General features: G+C 38.3%; 1 protein-coding gene across 10 annotated transcripts in view; it reads right to left on the minus strand.

The window, feature by feature from the left end:
* FREM1 (FRAS1 related extracellular matrix 1) overlaps positions 1–21,523 on the minus strand; it is a 164,868-nt gene that overhangs the window by 82,639 nt on the left and 60,706 nt on the right. For 9 of the 10 annotated variants that reach the window (XR_013387804.1, XR_013387805.1, XM_077912003.1 and 6 more), the window contains exons 11-16: positions 15,552–15,745; positions 14,722–14,812; positions 13,094–13,261; positions 10,586–10,794; positions 7,985–8,078; positions 3,931–4,183 (exon numbers count right to left, since the gene is read on the minus strand). Coding sequence is in view for 7 of the 10 variants with exons in the window: in XM_077912003.1 (XP_077768129.1) it covers positions 3,931–4,183; positions 7,985–8,078; positions 10,586–10,794; positions 13,094–13,261; positions 14,722–14,812; positions 15,552–15,745 (1,009 nt within the window). In the remaining 3 variants the exon portion in view is untranslated. Of the gene's footprint in view, positions 1–3,930; positions 4,184–7,984; positions 8,079–10,585; positions 10,795–13,093; positions 13,262–14,721; positions 14,813–15,364; positions 15,746–21,523 lie in introns of those variants that run through there. The other variant, XR_013387806.1, reaches the window with a different exon arrangement.

Raw genomic sequence — 21,523 nt, forward strand, 5'->3', positions numbered from 1 at the left:
GCACCCTTGTCCTTCCAACTGGATTGTCTTCCCATTTACATCAACTACCTTAAACGAACAACCATCAACCATGCCACCACAGTTAGGAGCAACGGAAGAAGCTGGGAAGGTGAAATAGAAAGATGAGCCACATTTTTGTCATTCGTTTCAATATTTTCCTTATTAAATAATAGCCAAGACATTAACAAAAGGGCAACAGGACATGGGGAAAAAGGTGGCATTTATTTTTGTTTTCCTTTTACTCTTTAGGGGTATGCATGTGGGATTTAATATGGCCCCAACTGAAGCAGCAAGAGGTAGAAGGGAAAAAAATGTGAGGATTAGATAGTTTATCAGCAAACCAGCCAATCTGCTCTTGGTTAACTAACAGCACAGAGGTAGAAGATCCAGGGAACAGAAATGTTCTGCAGATGCGCTTTTGGTACTTCTCATGCATAACATTGAAAGTGCCAAGAAGGAAGCAATTTCGTTTGGAATTTTGATGAGACCAGAGCACAAGAGATCAGGGATGTCATTGGTCTTTTCACAAGACACATTGGTCAAATATACACTGTACTGTTCTTGGCATTATTCTACCCACTTAAAATAATGACAAGGAAAATCAAGAGATGATATTACGGAGCAACCAATGATTGAAGAATGAGAAAACTGGGCTTGTAAGAAAAAATAAAGTTGAAGTGGAGAGAATTAGAATTAAATAATCTGCCTTTAAGTTTAGGAGTAGTAACAATTATAAGATGCCTCTCATTTATTCATATTTATTTAAAAATAAATTGGAATAAAGCCTATTTATTCCTCATTCATTTGATAAATATATATTTAACGGTTCTTGTGTGATAATTAGTGTTCTGGGTTCTTCAGCAGAGAATCAGGCAGACATTTTGAAAGCATCAAAATCAGTTCAAAAGAATGTCAAATGCCAAAAGACCTATTATGGGCCAGGCACTGACACAATCTCATGGCAAAGAAAGAAAAGCAGCTTGTTAGAGTATCACAGGTGTATGTATGTATTAAGAGGAACCATGTGAAATTGCCACCATGAACTCATTTTTTTACTAATTAAATGGAAAATTCCTATATCTCAGCCTGACTATGTACACGGAGCTGCAAGTGAAGAAAGATGAAAGTTCTGGCGGACAGGGGTGTGGGGGCAGGGCACACATGGCAGAGAAAGTCTAAGAAGTCTTTCCAGATGGCTCTGCTGGCTTTATCCTGAGCATTAAGTGATGAGTACTTTACCAGGCAGATGAAGGAGAGAACTGGGATGGAGAAAGGAGAATCTGCAAGGAGAGAGAGCCAAGAAGAGAAGTGGAAAAATCATTCCAAGGAAGAATAAACAGCTTTTTTAAAGAAAAAAAAAAAAAAAAAAGCAAACATAGTGCCTTCCGTAACTGTAATTTCAAATATAATGAAGTGTTGGATACATTTACAGAAAAGCCAGGCTGAGCATCATGGGTGGAGAATTCTCTGCCTCAAATGGAATAGTCTTAGCGTGTGATTTATATTTAAAATGGTTGACCACAATGTTATTTAAAAATTTTTGTTGGAATGACTTCATGTTTAATGTTGGGAGAAGAGCAGATTCTCTGATGATGTAACTTTACATCATCAAATATTATTCAATTATTAAAACTTACATTTACAAGAACTTCATAACATTTAATAAATATCTTAATAAATTTTTAGCTCACAAGCTCAATGAAAAAAGTAATTAACAAAACTGCACATACATGATAGGCAACTATGTAAAAACTTATGATCAGAAGAAAGAAAACAAAGTACTGTAATACTGAAATGTCAACAGTGACCAGTTTTGAGAGGTAGATAGGTGATTTTTCAAAACTTCATTATTATTTTCCATGCTTTCCAAGTTTTTTTTTAATGGCATGTAGTATTATTTTTATCATCATGGAAAGCAAAAAAAATAATGGTGACAAAATTATTCTCAGGTAGCCTTTATAATCAACACATAAAGGTAAAGCAGAGCCACTAAAACTTTAGGTCCTCCAGTACTGTGTGGTCCTTATACTCTCTCCCAGGCAATGCTAAATAATTACCAATTGAGTAATTACTAGAACATTACAAGGAAACACATCATTCAAATAACAAACCATCTTCTGAATTGGAAGTATTTCTGCTAATATAGTAACACAACAACAACAAAATACCCATCTATCTCAAGTAATTTGCCTAGTGTTCTAAAAAAATTAGTTCATACTTCCTTATGTGGCCATCACGCTGGAAGAGATATAAAGATGGACACCTGCTGTTTAGCACTTGGAGCAAAGCACTGGAAGAGAAGACAGATTCATCTCACCCCCAATTTATCTATGCTGCTTTAGCCTGCCACCGATGTTAAATTTATATGAAAACCAACAGTTATCGGGCTACACCCCTTTTCTGCCAGTCTATCTGAGACCTATTGAGGAAATCCGAATGAGGCACCCAGGTGTGGACCCTTGAAAGACATCGGGCAAGTGGACTCTGCTCCCCAGGACAGGGCAATAACCAGTGAAACCCTTCCTAAGACTAAACACACTTAGGAAGATAAAGGGATACCATTTTTTCAAGAGATGTCCGGCACAGTGATTAAAATGTGCCATACTAACTAACTGGCCATAAAACAACTGGTATCTTACTAAATCATGGTTTTCCAAAGTACAGATAAAAATACTATTTCACACTATGCCCCCTCCCCATTTCCAATTAAGCCTTTTCTATCTCACTCTCCCTACTCTGGGTTCCTCAAGGCTCTCACACTGACTGCTTGTATTCTCCATGTGTTTTCAAATAAGGAAGTGATTTGAGTTCTGAAACCTCTTATTCCCTGTGCCCTACCTGGCCTTCTATCCCCATCCTGCTTCCCATGGAATCTACACACGAGAACAGCATATGGATGAGTACACATGAAACTGTAATCGAGTGGCAATAAAAAGTGTTTAGAGGAAGTATACAGTATTATTACCGAGGAAGTGCACTCAAACCAGAGATCAGAAGACGTGCAAGAGGCAAAGACTGATGAGGTACAGATATGTGACACGTGAGTGAGTCTGTCTACCCATTTAAATTGAAAGTCCTTTGCAGCTGAGTCTGGATTATACTCCTTTGTAGCCCACAGTGCCCAGTAGTGTGTCTTGCAGATAACAGATGCTAAGTTAATATTTTTCTTATTTGTACATTTGACATGCAGACAAATGCCATCTGGGTAACAATATAATGTGATGCCAGAAATGAAAGAACAATGCTAATAAACAAGCTTTTACTGTATCATTACTCTGTGTTCATTGCTGTCTAATGCTGTGGGATTATTCAAAACCATAAGATATCACCTTTGCTTTTCAGGAATTCAAAAGACAAAAAAGTTACTCCTTAGGAACTTGATGGTAATCAAGTAAACTTGTGTTTTTTAAAAAATCTTTTTTATTAAGTAATCTCAGTGCCCAAAATGGGGCTCGAACCTATAACTCCAAGATCAAGAGTCCCATGCTCTATGGATCAAGCCAGCCAGATGCCTATTAAAATTAGCAATATAATTATCTTAGGGTGCTTACTTCAAGCATTTCTGCTATGATTTATGGATCCCAAAGCTGTGATGGTCAAATGAAGTCTTTTTTGAATTGACCAAAAAGGGAATGCAAACGACCCAGGGTGAATTAAAGGTCTCAGTAGAAGCATCAGGAACAAAACAGCAATAATAGGTGCTCCTTCTCCACTCTTGGAAATTCACTATGTTACTGAGATCAGAAATCCTTCTAAATATGGTGATTATGCTTATAAAATGGGTTACAGGCTGCTGCTACTGTTGTTGCTTTTTTTAACAGAAACAAGCGTTAAGACTTTTAGATTATCAGAGCCCCCAGCAAAAAGGAGCGTTATGACTGTTGTGGTGCTTGCATCCGCTCACACACTAGTCGCCGTGTGGTCACTTACCCGTGTGTTTGTACGTCACAGCCCCCGAGATGACATCTCCCTGAGAGAACTGATCCACTGTGACTCCAGCCTTCCTCACCACCCCATGTTGAGGCTTTTGAGCAATCACAAACATCAGTTTCAAGTCATCACTGTCCACATCAGTAGCAAAAATGTATTCAGAGGTGATGACTACCTCTTCGCCCTCTGAGCAATGCATCATGGGAATGAGGTCAGTCTTTAGGATTGGTAGCTCATCATTTACAGGGAATACCTGGTTGGGGGGAATGCATGTTTTCAAGAAAAAGAAAGCAATGACAAATTGCCCAACTGTTAAACCATAGCTCATAGTTGGAATGACAGGCATTTTCAATCTTCCAGACACATGAAACAATAACCGTGGAATTTGGCCAAGCAGGCTGTGTCTTTTCCCCATATGAACCATCTTGCAAGAAATGGCCAACATGAGAGACATTTTAGGTAGAAATGGAAGAGTATGGTTATGGTTTGGGACTCAAAGCTCTCATTTATTTCTAGACAGACAAAATATAAATGTAATACAAATCAGTCTTCACTGAAGTCCCTATCCTCCTTCGTTAAATTCACACATATTCTAGAGGAAATCTGGTCCTTGTGGTCTGATGCATTTACATTTACCACATCAGAGTTATTTATATTTCAAATTATTTGGCAATTACAAAGCTTTCCTCCACCCTCAACTTCCTGCCACCCAGGAAGTTTCTCTAAACTTATAATAAGCAACAGCTTATTTCAAATATTTTGAGTTAACTCTGAAACTCCATAACCATTAAATCAATCCCAGACTTCAACTTGATGAAACATTTTTCTCTCACTGTATGAAAATAAAGCTCTAAGTAGAAAGGAAAGAAGAGCAATATGGAATCACTCTGGCTCTCTGAATCTAAAGGAATCACCCAGACACTTGAAAAGGCAAGTCCTTTATTTTTTTAAAATGTTTTAAAAAATTTATTTATTTGAGAAAGAGAGAGAGCATGACTGGGGGGAGGGACAGAGGAAGAAGGAGAGAGAATCTCAAGCAGACTCTGTGCTAAGCATGGAGGCTGACACAGGGCTTGATCTCCTGACCCTGAGATTATGACCTAAGCTAAAATCAAGAGTCAGAAGCTGAACTGACTGAGCCACCCAGGGACCCCAAAAAGGCAAGAATGAAGGACTTTCTGCCTCTGAGTTCATGGTCTCAACTTGGTGTATCTGCTACACATTTAGTTATCAAGTCCAACCTGCAGATACTCTCAATCCCACATTTCAGGCCCCTTCACTTGAGCCATGGTGATCTTTTTAAAATGTGGCTTTCATAACTCTGTTTCTCTTTAGATTGTGTATATCTTTCACCTTTTAAAATGTGGCTTTCATCAAGTCACTGCCATATGGGGACAAGCAGCAGCTTCCTAGGACTGTATTAGGAATGTATTAGGCCTCACTTCATGTAATTGCGGGCCTTTGCCACCCCACTGCCTTTTCACCCAAAGACACTGAGTTCCTCCCATCTTGGGTCTTTGCACCATCTCTGCATGCTCTCTCTGCCCTGTGGCTCTGTAGACCCTGCCTCAGCTCCTGGCTTGCCTACCCTCTCCTTCAGATTACATTTGGATTCTTCATGGAAAACTTCTTAGACAACTCAGACTCATTTAGGGACTTCTACCATTTACTCTCTTTTAGCACCTCATTTACTTGTAGATATATCCATATTTTAATTATTTCAGTGATAATCTACTTAATGTCTGCCTTCACCCCCTGCCTATAATCTCTAACTGAACAGAGACTTTCTTTGTCATGTTCATCATCGTATCTCAAGCATCTATCATAGGCACTGGCATATAGAAAGCATTTCTTAAATATTTATAGAGTAAATAAATGAATGAAGGTAAATATGTATTTATGCTCTGGATACCCTGTTATTTAAACAGGCTAACAACTCTACAATAAGTATATATGAAATTATTTTCATATTTTCCTTTAAAGGGTAGATGGGGTAATAAAAACTCAGATTTATTTATTTAATCAAAGGTAAAAAAAGTATGCAATACTGTATTCTATTTTCTATTGGCTTATTAGGGAACAATATCTTTGTTCAAGTCCTCTGAGTGGATTCATTAAGGACCCTCTTTATTACTGTTCCTGACTCTATCTATGAATGGCACCAATACATCCATGATGACCACCTTACAAAACACATAATAGCCTCAGTTTTCAAAGGATAATAAAGCCCAAAGGCAACAGAATTTAACATTCTTCCTGGATAGAAAACAATCACACATAATTGTCCAAAAGTTACCTGTACTTCTAATTGGCTTCCAAGGGCATGGCCCTTTTTGTCTAAAAATTCACAATAAACAGACTGCTTACATAGTCGAATGATTTGGGGAAAGTCATGGAAACTTCTTGAACTTAAGTTTCCTTGCCTTAAAATGGAGATAATTTCTTCTTCATCTACTTAAAAATAATAGATGGATATAATCAACCTAAATTAATTACTAACCATAAAATACCATACAAACACATTATTACCACTAATAATAATTTCATATCACAAAGATCTGACAAATTTCAAACAGAAATATTTGGTAGATAAAAGTCATTAGTGGTTCTTTCTGGGGCATGATAATTCTTTCAGCATACCTTCCTTTGTCACTAACTATAAATACTTGCAAATCCTATGAATTTTGTTTATGGATTTAAGTGGTCACTCAACAGAGACATGCAGGGATTCCCATCAACATTTATGTGCAAATTTTTCATCATTTGTCAAAAGGGGGAAAAATCATTTCGAATATATCTCAGAAAGGAGTATATGGTACAGGAATTCACAAAGGGGCACTACATACATGGCTTCTTCCACACAAGAAGGAAAAGCCCAGTGATGCTAGCCTAATCCAGCCAGTTGCTAAATAAATATTTCTGAGTGTTATAGCTCAAAAATATTAGAATCAATTTATGCATAGAACCAATTGGGGGTTTTATTTAAATTCAATTAGTTAACATATAATACATTACTAGTTTCTGAGGTAGAGGTTAATGATTCATCAGTCTTATATAATACCCAATGCTTATTAAATCACATGTCCTTAATTTCCATCACCCAGTTACCTCATACCCCCTTTCCCTCTAGCAACCTTCAGTTTGTTTCCTATGATTAAGAGTCTCTTATGGTTTTTCTCCCTCTCTGATTTTGTTTTTTTTCTCCCTTCCCCTATGATCCTCTGTTTTGTTTCTTAAATTCCACATATGAGTGAGATCATATGATAACTGTCTTTCTCTGAACAATTTATTTTACTTAGTGTAATACCCTATAGTTCTATCCACATGGTTGCAAACGGCAATATGTCATTTTTGATGGCTGAGTAGTATTCCATTATATATATATATATATATATATATATATATATATATATATATATATATATATACCACATCTTTTTAAATTAAGTATCTAGGTTTGAGATCAGAGTGGTTTAATCTTTAAATGGATTAGAAAGAAAAAGTATTATGCCCTTTTCACCAGTATAATTTTGTTGTCTATTGCCTGTCCTGAGACATTCAGATGTAAACAAGTATACTTTTGTTTGGAGTCGACATGTTTCAAGTTCTATCAGGAACTCTTAAGAGACTTCCAAATAGGGGCACCTGGGTGGCTCAGTGATTGAGTGTCTGCCTTCGGCTCAGGTCATGTTCCTGGGGTCCTGGGATCGAGCCCTACATCAGGCTCCCCACAGGGAGCCTGCTTGTCTCTCTGCCTATGTCTCTGCCCCTCTCTCTCATGCATAAATAAATAAAATCTTTAAAAAAAAAAAAAAGAAACTTCCAAACCAGGGGTACCTGGTGGCTCAGTCATTTGGGTATCCAACTCTTGATTTTGGCTCAGATCATGATCTTAGAGTCATGGGATCAAGTCCTGTGCTTAAGATTCTCTCCCTTTCCCTCTATTCCTCCCCACCCTACTCGCATACATGTGCTCTCTCTCCCCTCCATAAAAGAGGCTTCCAAACCAGATGGTTCATTTCTATATGAACCAGGGAGTAAACGTTCTACCCACCTCAATGTGTAGAATAAATTCTGCTGAATTCGTGCCATCTGTGACCTCCAAGAATATGTCATCCTGAAGTATCTCAGATCCATCATGCTGATACCTGTAGGGATGATATGTGCCATTATCCCCTCATGGCCACTGTGACAGTAGGGCATGCCTGACACAAAAGCTCTTCCATGGCTTTGCCACATGGTCAATAAATGAATAACAAAAAACATAGCTTAATCATGAAGTCACATACTTAACTACCCAAGTATCCCTGAATGTAAAAATGGCTCCACCCTGGAAGAATGTGTTATATGCATTCATAATTTGTCCCCAAATCCAAAACCTTCCCTTCAAGTTGCCACCATGGCAATGGGAACCAGTTGGTGTAGTTATGCTTACTTATGTAAAACAAGGCTGGTGTCAGGGGTTACTGAGAAGACATCAGACAGGTAAGAGTAAGACACTCTATGAATCTCGATGAGCCCCCTTCTCCCCTCCTCTTATGCCTACTAATCTTTCTGCTTGTGCTTTCAATCTACCCAGCTCTTCTCTAAAACTCTAATCTATGAATTACTTATTGCCTCTCTCCCTCCATTTTCCCTTTTCTATTTACTAGCTCTCTTCCACTCAATCTATAAAGATTTTCTAATCTCTCCAGACTTAAAAATATTTTTCCTTGGCTTAGCATTAGCCCTATTTTCCTTTAATTCTCAGTCAAGCTTTATAACGGAATTATCTAATTCAAGACTTTTCATCTACTCTCCAGCCACTGTAGTGATACATGGTAAGTTCTAAATAGCTGTTGAACTGAGCCAAATTTTTAGCTTATCAGTGATTTGTTCACAATAGGAAATAAGCGCTAGGAAATGAAATTTAAAGTTACATAAAAATAGTATACTGAGGGGCGCCCTTGTGGCCCAGTGGTTGAGCATCTGACTCTTCATTTCAGCTCAGGTCATGGATCTCAAGGTTCTTGGCTTGAGCCTTGCATTGGGCTCGCACTCAGTGGGGAGTCTGCCTGAGGTTCTCTCTATCCTTTTCCCTCTGCTCCTCCCCCTGCTCATGTACACATACTCTCCCTCTCTCAAACAGATAAATCTAAAAAAAGAAATATAGTATATCAAACATGTATAACACTTACATATGAAAAAATCCCAGGTCTAAAAGGTGTTTTACTCAGGGCTAGACCCACCCATACACTGGGTAGGGACTCAGGTTTGAGATTTCATTCCAATGGCAAAGAAAGTCCACCTCCCATCCCCAGTATCCTCCCACACACTGCCTCCTATGATCCCTGATATTTTCATCAAAAATAGATATGTGATAATGTACTAATCCTATCTTACCATGCTAATACCCCTAAAAGGACCAAGTGGATATAGGAATACATATCCAAAGGTATGGCTATGTTGTCATACAGAACAAAACCAGACTCCTCCATATACTGAGTGACCTCAACCTCTTAGTTTCTTCAATTATAATATGAGAATACAACCATCTCCCATGTCAGGCTTGATTACTGTAAAGATTAATTAGGGGAAAAAACATAAATGCAAGTCTATGGAAGAATCCTTGCTGGCAAATACTAGTACTTTTTCTTCCATCCATCATTCACTCCCTAGTAAGAATTACCTAAACAGACTTCTTGTTCTAACATGTAGCTAAAACCTGAGATCTCTTAAAAAATGAAATTTTAATAAGGATAGAAGTGAGTAGTGAAAAGAGGTCAAGATACTGGAGACTGTAAATAAACAATGCTAAACTAAACTAAATCTCAGATGAAATTGATCTTCCTATGTACAAATCTGAACTCCTAGTCAACTTCCAAGTGTGGAATTAAGCATTTGATGCCGAATACTTTGGGAAGGATCAAAATTCCCATTTACAACTTGAACTTATAAATGATAAGTCAACTAATATATCTCTACCTGACCTTTGCTTTTGAGTATTTTCCATTGTTTTATAGAGAAGGCATTTTACTAGATTTTGTAGGAACGTTTTTTACAGAACTGCAGTAGATAGAAGAAATGAAAAACCTCAAGGTGAGGGGAACTGCTGTTGGACCATAAAAAGTGAATTGTTCTATTTTTGACTGCCAAAGACCCAAGTACTACTCCATGCCCTACCTCCCTAGCCTACCCTACATGTTTGCTTGCAAGTCCATTCTCAGTAGAATGAGATAAAAATTTACACTAAAGATGTTGATCAACAGATTTTTATCCCAGAATTTCCAGGGTTGTGAAACTGACCTTCTTTAAAGCTGAGTTCAACTATGTAGCTTAGCCATATAGATTATTTTAGTCTACATTCATTCAGTTTGGCTATTACCTCTTGTGACATGTATAGTTACAGCAAATTAATATTCATAGTAATTAATTCCTGTTGTTCAAATATTCAAAAAATAATTCCCACCGATAGAGAAAGCCAGATGGAAAGAAAATGTCTGGAGAGAAATTAAAAGATTGTCATTTCTAATTTTCAACCAAACCTTGAAAGTATTAATTGGCATGCTGGTACCCCTGAAAAAATGGAACAAACTTCTTTCCCTTACTTTGCCTCACAACTGATCCAGATGAATGCCAAAGCATATCAAAAAAGAGATCCAGGAAATGTTCTAACCTAACTTTTAAGGCATGGAGGTCTCCCCAAGAAAATATGTCTCCTATGTTTAGAGGAAATCCATCCAGCTCCACTCTTCCACACTGAGGCAGTCTTTGTAGGGAGAGGTAGATGCTGTCCAGTTTGGTATCCACATCAGAAATCAGAACATCTTCTGTGCTGATGACACATTGAGCTCCCTCAGCCACTCTTAGGGGGTTGGTAAACACCTAAAAAGAAGGAAGAAAACATTCGAAGCCTTGTTCTATGAGCTATCACTGAAGACAGAGCTCATTAAATAAAAAGGGCAGGGTGTGAGGAGATGGGCAGAGGAAATGGAAGTGAGCAAGGAGAAGTCATAGCCTTCACTTGGAGACCTGCTCTATCCTCCTGCCCACCAGGTCACAGCTGCCCCAAAGCAGCCCCTGCTCACGAAAATTCTGAGACCAACCACCCTGAGACAGTTGCTTTCTATTCTTCAATACATTACTTCTACTAGCAAAGGAAAACATAAAACAAGAGCCTTCTTTCCCTACAACTACCTTCACCCCCATCCTTCCCACATGCCTTACTCCTATATTTTTACTGTTTGGAGGAGAAAGAAAGAAATAATACTCCTGTTATTAAAAGAGGAGCATTATTTTTAAACAAGGTCCATGTCTGCCAGCTTCATTGATTCTCTAGTTGCATCAATTAATACTCCAAGATGCTAATATTTCAAGGGATATATTCTGCTATATTCTGTGGTTTTAAATTATAAATGTATTTTAGGTCAACTTTCAAAAAATAAAAGCATAATGCTAATTTGCTCCAACTCATTCATCACTAACTTTTCTGTCTCTGCCTAAACCCAGTGCTTAGGTTTTGGGGGTCTTCCTGCTAGCATCATATTATGATCACCTAGTGGTTATCACTCAACTCAGCTATCTGCAGGTATTTCACACCAGGAAACCAATCACTCATGACTGGTTTCACTGCAGCTACTCATTTAACTTTATTTATAATATTCTCAGTTCTCTAAGGTATGATTTCATTTGTCCCATACACTATAGGAAAAAGAAACCACTATGCCACATTAGCCCTGAGTCCTCATAACTATTCCATCTACCTTCAAAAGAGGAAGATAACTGTTCCTTTCATCATTTCTAATTCTCTCCATAAATCATTTTTCTCTAGCAAGAGGTTTGGATTGCTTTGCATAAAGCACTATTTCTCTCCATGACTGTTTTAGAAAAAGCTTTGGCTTCTTTAGATGCTGGGCTAGTTCAGGGCATGTATCTCATATACAGAAAGAATGGTCTGAATAAAATCTAATCAAATTAACAGACATAATAAACTACTCCCTCCACAGGGAATGTGATCTGGTCCCTGACAGGGAAGGAATCAAAGAATATAGTTCGGATTCTTTTGTCTTCTGTGTAAGACCTTTAGTGCATCTTTTGCCAAAAGTTGCAAGTTCAGAGGCCTGAGGGGGCAGGTCAGTGATGTAAATGAGTGCACTGGGCTACGTGGGGCCTTTTGAGACTGGAGAGCAAGCCCTGGCAACTGCTGCTGGGGGCAAGTGAGTTCACTGCTGCTAGAGCTTCCAAATTTTCAAGTGAAGCTAGAAATTCAGACTTGATGTGAAACTTCCTGATGTGTAAATGTTGGCAACTCACTAATTAAAAGTATCATTTGGCTCTATCAGAACAGTTCTATGGGTTGGGTAAGCCCCTTGGTCTTCAGAGTGAGACCTCTAGCCTCCAGCTTTGGGCAGGTGTAGAGATGGGGAGGAGAGACCCGGAAAGGGAGCCTCAGGACTCCTGGCTGTCTTCCAGGTAGGTACTTGGAAGGTGACATCTTTCCAGAGGGGTGAGACATGTATGGGTTGTCATCTCTCTTGTTCCTGATATATAGGTAATCTTACTTTGTCTTGCCACTCCTGAGGGGAAAATGAGTCCAGGAATAGCCACATGAATGAAGTCTAGCCCTCTAATGGGGTTTGAAACAAACTGTCAATATGAAGTCCAGCCTCACAGATCAGATGCAGAAAGTAGCATCGCCTTTGTAGTTCAGTTTTAATGAGATACCCAAACGCTTGAATGCTTATGTCAACACTAAGGCTGAGATAGGAGAGGATGGAAGGACTCATCTTAATTCATTTGAAAAATTAAAAAGCTTATTTAGATTAGTGAGCATATAGTTGGCCTGCAAAGAGAACAAATAAGTCCTTCCAGTTGCTAAGAGACCCATAACTTAATCCCCTTCCCCTGATCAGCATGTGAGACTTAGCAGAAAGGAAATGAAATGAAAGAGGTTTTGATAAAGCTTTGAAAATAATGCCAAATTCAGCAACTGGAAAATCTCACCTTTTAGACTGAAAGTCCCATGGGGAGGTAAAAGCTTTTTTTCCTACACTGTAGCTGGAAAATTAAATAGTTCTATAAAATAGCTAATGAAAAGTTAGCATTTCCAATAAGTCTTGGAGTCTTCTTTTCTTTCTTTAGGTCTTCCCTCCTTTTTGTCTTTCACATCAAACATCGTACATACCTTAGGAACTTGATTGTCCACTGGAAGAATTGTGATGTTAAAGCAGATCCCATGCAAAGTGCCTCCATGCTGGTTACTGATGGAAAATGCAAACTGAACATATCCTGGATTGAGGCCCATATCTTGCATGGGTGGCTTGTAGGCCACTTTCATGTGGTTTACAGCATGCTGCAAAGAAAATCGAGATGGAAATGTGGGCACCCATCTGCAAGGATCAGAGACTTTCAGAGAACTAGGTCTCCAAGAGCCATCACATTGACACAGAACATTGGAAGTGCCAACATCATCAATTTGAAGATCCCAAAAAGCTCTGTTTTAGAAATCACATTTTCTAAAACCAGGACGGAAAAGAACAAAGGAATTAAGTAAATATGTCAAGCGCTTGAAGCCAGCCAACTCTATAAAAGACCGCGGATGTGAATTTCAACCCAGCTTTGCAATAAATTAGCTGTGTGATATTGGTCAAAGTACTTAAACTTGCAAGGCCTCGATTCTTTATCACTAAAATAAATAAAATAATAAAATACTAGTACTGAGCACATGGGGTTTACACACTTATTTGCAACATCTAACTACAGTGAAATTAGGCAGAATTAACCCTCTGGGCAGGGGTAGCTGCTGCCTAAGTATTCATCACCATTACTGTGACTCTCGGGGGAGTATTCAGGGTACAGTCCACAGGAACAGGGAGAAGGTTAGTGAAGGATTTTGGAAGGTAGTAGTTCCCCTCAAAAAAAAAAAAAAAAGGTTTGTTAGGGAATCCCTGAGCGGCTCAGTGGTTTAGCGCCGCCTTCAGCCCAGGGCGTGATCCTGGAGTCCCGGGATCACGTTCCACATCAGGCTCCCTGCATGGAGCCTGCTTCTCTCACTGCCTGTGTTTCTCATGTGTCTTTCATGAATAAATAAATAAAATCTTTTTTTAAAAAAAAAGATATGTTAAAGTCCTAACCTCTAGTACCTCAGAATATGACCTTATTTGGGAATGGGGTTATTGCAGCTGTAAGTAGTTAAGATAAGGTCACACGGAAGGGTGAGCCCTTCATGGAATGTAACTCGTGTCCACAGAAGAAGAGAGAGACACACAGAGAAAAGATGGCCATAGGATAACAGAAGCAGACTGGGGTGGTGATCCAAAAGTCTAAGGAGGAGACAAGGAAGGCTTTCACTACAGGGTTTCAAGGTGGCCCTGCAGACACCTTGATTTCAGACATCCAGGCTCCAGAACTTTGAGACAGTAAATCTCTGTTGTTGTAAGCCACCCAGTTTGTAGTATCTACGGCAGCACTAGGAAACTAATACAGTGGATCTTGAGTGACCTGAATGTGATGGAATAAAACCTAGGCACCACCAGATCCGTTAATCAGAGCCCTGCTGCTGATAAAACGAAGCCAAAGGCTGTGTTGAGTTATAATAAGATTTGGAAATCATATCCAATGCAATGAAGCATTTTCAAATAGATATCACATGCTTAACAAATATATGGAAGCAGGAAGAAGTAGACATGAGGCATTTGATGCTTTTGACAGATGTCAAAGGCCAACATTCTCAAGTGCAACACTAGGAGTGCCATCCCTTCTCTCAGAAGACACCTCCATCACGTTTGTCAAGATTTTAGCATAGCATCATACCTGAGTGAATGATCTCAGCCCTCGGGCTGCAGAATTTTTAGTTAGCTTTGAAATGCTATCCACCATAATTAATTTCCCAGCATCCAGATGTCTAGAGAGAAATACAGAAGGACACATCAGCTAATTTTCCAAGCAAGAAACATTAAGTCAAATAGCCCACAACCAAATTTTCTAAAGCTAAAAAAGCCCATTGTAAGAGAAAATCAAAATCTTCATATTCTCCTTTCCTGTTGGGGGGGGGGTTCTAGCCTTCAGTCCAGAATCATCAATGTCATTCTCATGACTGCAGAAAGTATGTACAGAATTTTCTACTTTGATCTCATGAAAAGAAATTGTTCTTCTCAGCCTAAAAAATGTTTCCTTGCTTCTTCTCATCCTAAAAAAAAAAAATGTTTCCTTGCTATCATGTACATGACACAAGCCTCAGGTATATTCATGCCACTTTTCTAATTGAGATTAGAGAATATGACCATTTTGTGGCCTGTAATATCTGAAAATAGTGTTATGAAGATTCAATAAATTTTATTAAAAAGACAAAAATAACATGCTCTTTACAAAAGAAAGAAATGTTGTATGAAAAAAAGATTAAAGATTGCTTTAAGCTTACCTAAGCTGAAGACACTACAAGTGGCAGGTCACTTACCAATTAATACAGCTTTTGAAGGGAGGTATGAGATAAGTTTGAGATTACAGTAAATGTGGAATTGAACACAAATTCATGTCTGATCAACAGAGCAATTTAATCACAGTACTGTATATGGACACTTGCGACTCAATCCTTGGACACAACCCTCAACAAATAGCCCAGGTGATGACTTCTCAAGAGATACCTGTGGCCGAAAGAGAAAAACGGAGGTGTCGTTATCGTGTAGAGAAGCTCCCTGTTATATTCTGTATCTATAAAATGTAGATGTTTCTTAGTTATGTAGGCCACCTCAGTTTCCTTGACAACCAAATGCCGAGAAACTCCAGGAGCCTCCTTTGGAAGTTGGTCATCCACTGGAGTGATATGGATGGTCACCACCTGGAAAGAAATGATCTGTGCCATTAATTTGAAATACCAAAGGACACCAAAGAAAACACCCCACAATCACCCAGTCATGGTGAAGATGCTTTTCAAAAACTCCCATTTATAATATACTTCCCCTGAAATGATTCAGGAGCTAATAAGAACATGGTCCAAAAATAGAACATTCTTACCCATTTTGTGTTATGTTTTAAGAATATAATTATCACAACTACAGTTAATGCAGTCACTAATGCTAGGGAACAGGCACATAACAGGGTCCCGATTTTACTTCTATTTCTCCCTCCTACCAACAAACTGTGCTTTCTTTTGCTACCACCTTCCACTCAGTCATTGATCCTAGAATCCTTGTCATAACTTTTGGTTCCTCCTTCTCCACTGACCCATAACACATCTCCAAGGCCCAGAGTGTCTGCTAACAAAATTTCCTATACCATGACCACTTTCTGCTCCCTCCACAACTGTCATTCCCACTCTTACTGGTCTAGCTCCAGCTCTCGTCATTTCTTCCCTACGTTATTGCAACACCTTCCTGTGAACCCTAACTCCCAGACCGAATCTAGACTTTACATACCTCTAGTGTTCTCTTTTAAAAGAAAATTGCAAGTCAAATCAGTCATTCATCTCCTCAAAAGCCTAAGCCACCACTCAGGAAGGATTAAATTGTTCAAACTCCTCAGCATAGCACCTGGGACCTCCACAGTTTAGACACACTCATTTTTCAACTTCATCTTTTACCACCTTCTGATGCTAACCCAGGAGTCTAGATGCACATAAGGTATCAGGTTGTAGTTCTCAAGCAGGCCTCTATGATCTGGACCATGCTGTTTCTTCAATCTGCAAAGCTTTTCTCCTGCTTTCTCCCAAAACTTGAGGCTCTCTTACCTTTCAGGGCTCTTAAAACTTTGCCCAATTTCTCAGGGCACCTGAGTGGCTCAGTGCGTTACACCTCAGACTCTTGATTTCAGCTCAGATCATGGTTTCCAGGTCATGAGACTGAGCCCCACATCAGGCTCCATGCTCAATGGGGAGTCTGCTTGAGTCTCCCTCCATGCCTCATCCTCCCCTCCTCACACACATGCATGCATGTGTGCTCTCTCTCTCCCCCCACCTCCTCTCCCTCTCTCTCTAAAATAAATGAATCTTTAAAAAAACAACTTTGCTCAATTTCTCAGTTGGAATTGTTTCTGAATTTTGTTTATCCCTCAACAAATATTATTATTTCATTGTCTGGTAGTATTAGTAGTTCACATGTCTGTCTCTTCTAGGCTGAAACGTCCACAAAGGGAGAATCATAGTATACTGCAAACCATGTGGGATTTGTCAGTGGACAGACAGTTGAAATGCAGAGTATACCACTTAGTAGCTCTTAACCTTGAACAAGTCACTCAACTTTTTTGAGTGTCGATTTTATTGGGTAGTTAAGTGTAACAACCACCGCAGAGTTGTTATGAGGGTCAAATATCACTATATGGATAAAATGTCTGGCACACAGTAGGTGCTCAATAAATATTATGTTAATTTTGGTTGCTATACAACAACTGGCATGGTATTTTGTAAGGAGAAGATACTTCATCCATGTTTGCTAACTCAGCCAACATGCCCTATCTGTGACTTCTAAAATTCTTAAAATCATGCTCACAGGTTTGGGATCATGTAAGAGGATACGGCAACTTTGCCAAACAGATTTTATCATCACATTTATCTTTTTTTTTTTTTTTTACAATAATCCATGACTGGTTGTGAGAAAGCAATTACTAACTCTCTCTCAAAATGGGACGTTTGTTTGGCATCATGGATCTGTGCACAGCTTGATGCATAAGAGTATTCTTACCCTGCTTCTAATTATTTTAATATTGTTACCAAAGCACACATCAGCAATGCCAGTTTTTCTACAATAATGGTGTTCACAATACTTAATTTGAAAATGAAGAAAATTCCTTTTTAAATTTATGTACAAAGCAATAACTAAAACATGGTTAAGCTCTTGCAATGATAAAGCCTGGGACATCAGCTCAGCCACTGACAAGCTATGCACCATCAGGCAAATAATTTAACTCCTTTGGAGCTGAGTTTTTCTCTCTAGTAGCACAGTGAATAAATACCTGGTAGTAGGTGCTCAATTAATTAATTCCCTGTCTTCATCCTTCTTTACTGCTACAAAAGCACACAAAATATTTACTACTCCATTATGAAGTATTTCGATAATTAAAAACTAGAACCAGTTATTAAAATAAAAGAACACAATGACAGTCATTTCTCCAGTCTCCTGGAGTCTGTGTCACAATTTTTTTCCAATTATAGTTTTTTGCTAATCTACAAAGTTCAGAAATTCTCTATGGGACCTCCCAGCCATAGTGTGCATCAGCGAGGCTCCACTTAATTGAAAAACTGGATTTAATATGGAAACAATAGTTATTGTGCCTTCAAAGAGACCATTTTCCATGCTAATTTATTCTCCAATGTGTTCTTTGTGTAAAAAGAATGTACAAGCATGCTTTTTTATACCCCTGTAGTAATTCTTGGTGGGCACATTTTTCAACATGCTTTATGATCACTTAAGTTGATGTATCTTTACATATTTATGCATGTTTAAACAATTATTGTATGTGTGTCTGTGGGTAAGAAAAATCCTATTTTAACAAGCTCCATAGAGAAATAAAGAATTCTCATTGTACTGAAATTTGGTTATAAAAAAGACATTATTGAACACCCATTCCCAAACAGTGAAAAACTAGTGTCCAACCGCTCAGCTCTTGCTGCTGGCTCCTACATCCCTCCAGTCTATTTATGGCCATAGGCACCTGCAAATAGTCTTAGAGAGAATTTGAATATAAAGTGATAAATCAGGGATCCCTGGGTGGCGCATCGGTTTGGCGCCTGCCTTTGGCCCAGGGCGCGATCCTGGAGACTCAGGATCGAATCCCACGTCGGGCTCCCGGTGCATGGAGCCTGCTTCTTCCTCTGCCTGTGTCTCTGCCTCTCTCTCTCTATGTGACTATCATAAATAAATAAAAATTAAAAAAAAAAAAAAAAAAAAAAAAAAAAAAAAAAATAAAGTGATAAATCAGTATACAAAATAACAAAGCCTGACCTTGACCCTCAGAATCAGACTCAATATATGGTACTCCAACAGCTAGTATCTGACTTTCTTACAAGACTGGGTTTTTGATCTTTTTGTCTCAGTTTTGATTCTTGCCTGATTCTTTTATCTTGTATCTTCTGTTGAGATTATCCAGTGCTATTTCTCAGTCCCAGGAACTACTATCAATGTTAGTTTTACCCACCTCATTTTCCAGTCTGACTTCTGACAAATGCCCTTGCCCTGCGTGCCTGTTCTCTCATCTAGTCACATCCAGTTGCTTCCTTTCACTTGACTCACAGGACTTTGTGGTACCCGCTTCCTTTCTTCCCCAGTTTCTTAGTGCTCTTTCTGTTTCTCTCATCTATCCTTATTTTGCATTCTCCATTTTACTTTGTTTTTAAGTTTTTATTTTAATCATCTGGTGCTCATCACAACACGTACACTCCTTAATCCCCATCACCTAGTTCACCCATCCCTTCATCCATCCCACTTTACTTCTAATATCACTTTCTCCTGGTTTAAGATCTCTTACAACTTAAACCCTATAAAGGCCTCTAGTAAGAAAGAGAAAGAAGAGAATATTTTTCAAAAAACATTGAGTGCGTGAGGCTTTATTTGATGACAGTAATGACAACCAAAATAGAAAGAGGGAAAGGTTTTCCTGCTAATGTGTAGATATACTGTTGGTGTGTCAGTCAACCTCATAGAAGAGTGCTCAGTAGAGGATGAGAGGACGGAAAGGGCATCTCTGCTTACATAACTTCTTTCCTGCTTTATGTGCATTGTGTCTCACCTGAGGATATCTTTGCTTTCTGTCTCTGTAAAACAAAGTTTTCCAACAGTGTGGCTTAAGCAATCTCGGGCCCTACTTTAATTGTTGGTGAGCACAGTACCTTCTGATCACAAAAGCTCCCATCATGCAACCTTTTTTATCTGGACTTTCAGTTAATGGTGGATTGCAGATTTTGTTGACTATTTTACAGGTTTTGCTGAATTTTTATCTGTAAGACATGACTACATACTTGTACAAATTGAAGATGAAATCATCAAGTAGACTAAATTTTGATCATGTAAGTTTCTTAAAAATTAGAATTTTGATGATGATATTGGGGGTTTACAATACAAAAACATTTACCAGCACACATACACAAAATACTTGTTTTGTTGCTGTGCACATACTAATTCCTAGAAACTCTGAAGAATAAAGCTTTATACTTATTCCCTCCCTATGTTACTCCCTCCCCAGTTCCTACCAAATGTTTCAATCTTCTTATATTCTCTTACTTTTGATAAAAATGGAAAGAATCAGAGTTCATTTTGGCACACACACAAAAAAACAATTCTTGAGGTTCTACTTTGAGTCTGATACCAAAGTCTGAAGATGCAGAGATAATTTGTGATTCCTGCCATCAATAAGCTCACAGCTGATCCAATAAGACAAATAATGAATGGCCTCACATTATGGTTATTTGATATTGGATCATATTAAAGGGCAACCTGACCCAGCCTGGGGGAGTTATGGAATGAGGGGCATCGGAGAAGGATTCCTGGAACAAGTGATGTTATAGCTAAAAGTAGGTTCATAGTCTGGACAAGGACTAAGCTAAAGCTGTCACTAATCAGAAGTGGGGGGGGAGGGGATGGATGCCAGAGGAATGCCACCAAACACTCTGCCACTGTATTAACAGGTTTTAATTATCCTCAGTTACAAGAATGTGGCTGACTCTTTGATTCTTACAGCAAATTCATAGATTCTGTCTCTCTCTGTATCTCTTTCTCAACACAGATTATGAAGATGAAACCAAAGGAAAAAAAAACATAATTATGACCTTTTCTTTAGAAATCCATCCATCATAGGGAATAAACTTGTAACTGTATCTAGAGAGTTTGGTCTGACTTATTTGCCAAGATTTAGAAATATTCTCATTCAATAAGGTTTTCATTATCTTATTATAGAAAGATTTCACATCTCCATTTGATCTATAAATATGAGATAAATATAAGTAAATCTATACCTATGATGTATAAAATAGATAATAGCAGAAAAGGAAAAAGAAGTCCTGAGCTTTCAGTTTTTTAAAGGACACATAGTCTGCTAAAAGTGATATGGTATTCTAGTCAGAAACAGATCAGTTAAAAAAAAAAAAAAGAAACAGATCAGTTTGTATAGATACAATAGGAGATTTTAAAAATAAATCCTGTTAGTAGTAGCCATTTGCGATTATCAAGTCAACTAAGGTCTCAAGCAAAAATGCAATCTAGAAATGGCAATAATACATTGATGAAAAAAGAGAGTTGTTATTCGTAAAAGAATCAATTCAATATGCAGATGAATTAAGAATTTTCTCATTCATTCTCCATTCTCTTTCCAGGGATCACCTAGTTCCTTTAGTTTCTGTGTTCTCTGGTGTGATTCTTCCTGACTGTCCTTTTTTGTATCTCTTTGTTTTGGCAAACAGATAAAAATAGCTCAATAACCTATGTAGCAGCTAATGTGGGTGACTGTGATATTATGAGAAGCATTATATACCCAATAGGGATACATGCTTTAAGAAATCATTTTAGAGGGGCACCTGAGTGGCTTGGTCTGTTAAACCTCCGACTCTTTTTTTTTTAAGTTTTTTTTTTTTTTTTTTTATTCATGAGAGACACAGAGACAGAGACAGAGAGATAAAGAGAAAGAGAGGGGC

The sequence above is a fragment of the Canis aureus genome, chromosome 10 (genome assembly GCF_053574225.1).
Source record: "Canis aureus isolate CA01 chromosome 10, VMU_Caureus_v.1.0, whole genome shotgun sequence".
NCBI classification, from domain to species: Eukaryota; Metazoa; Chordata; class Mammalia; order Carnivora; family Canidae; genus Canis; species Canis aureus.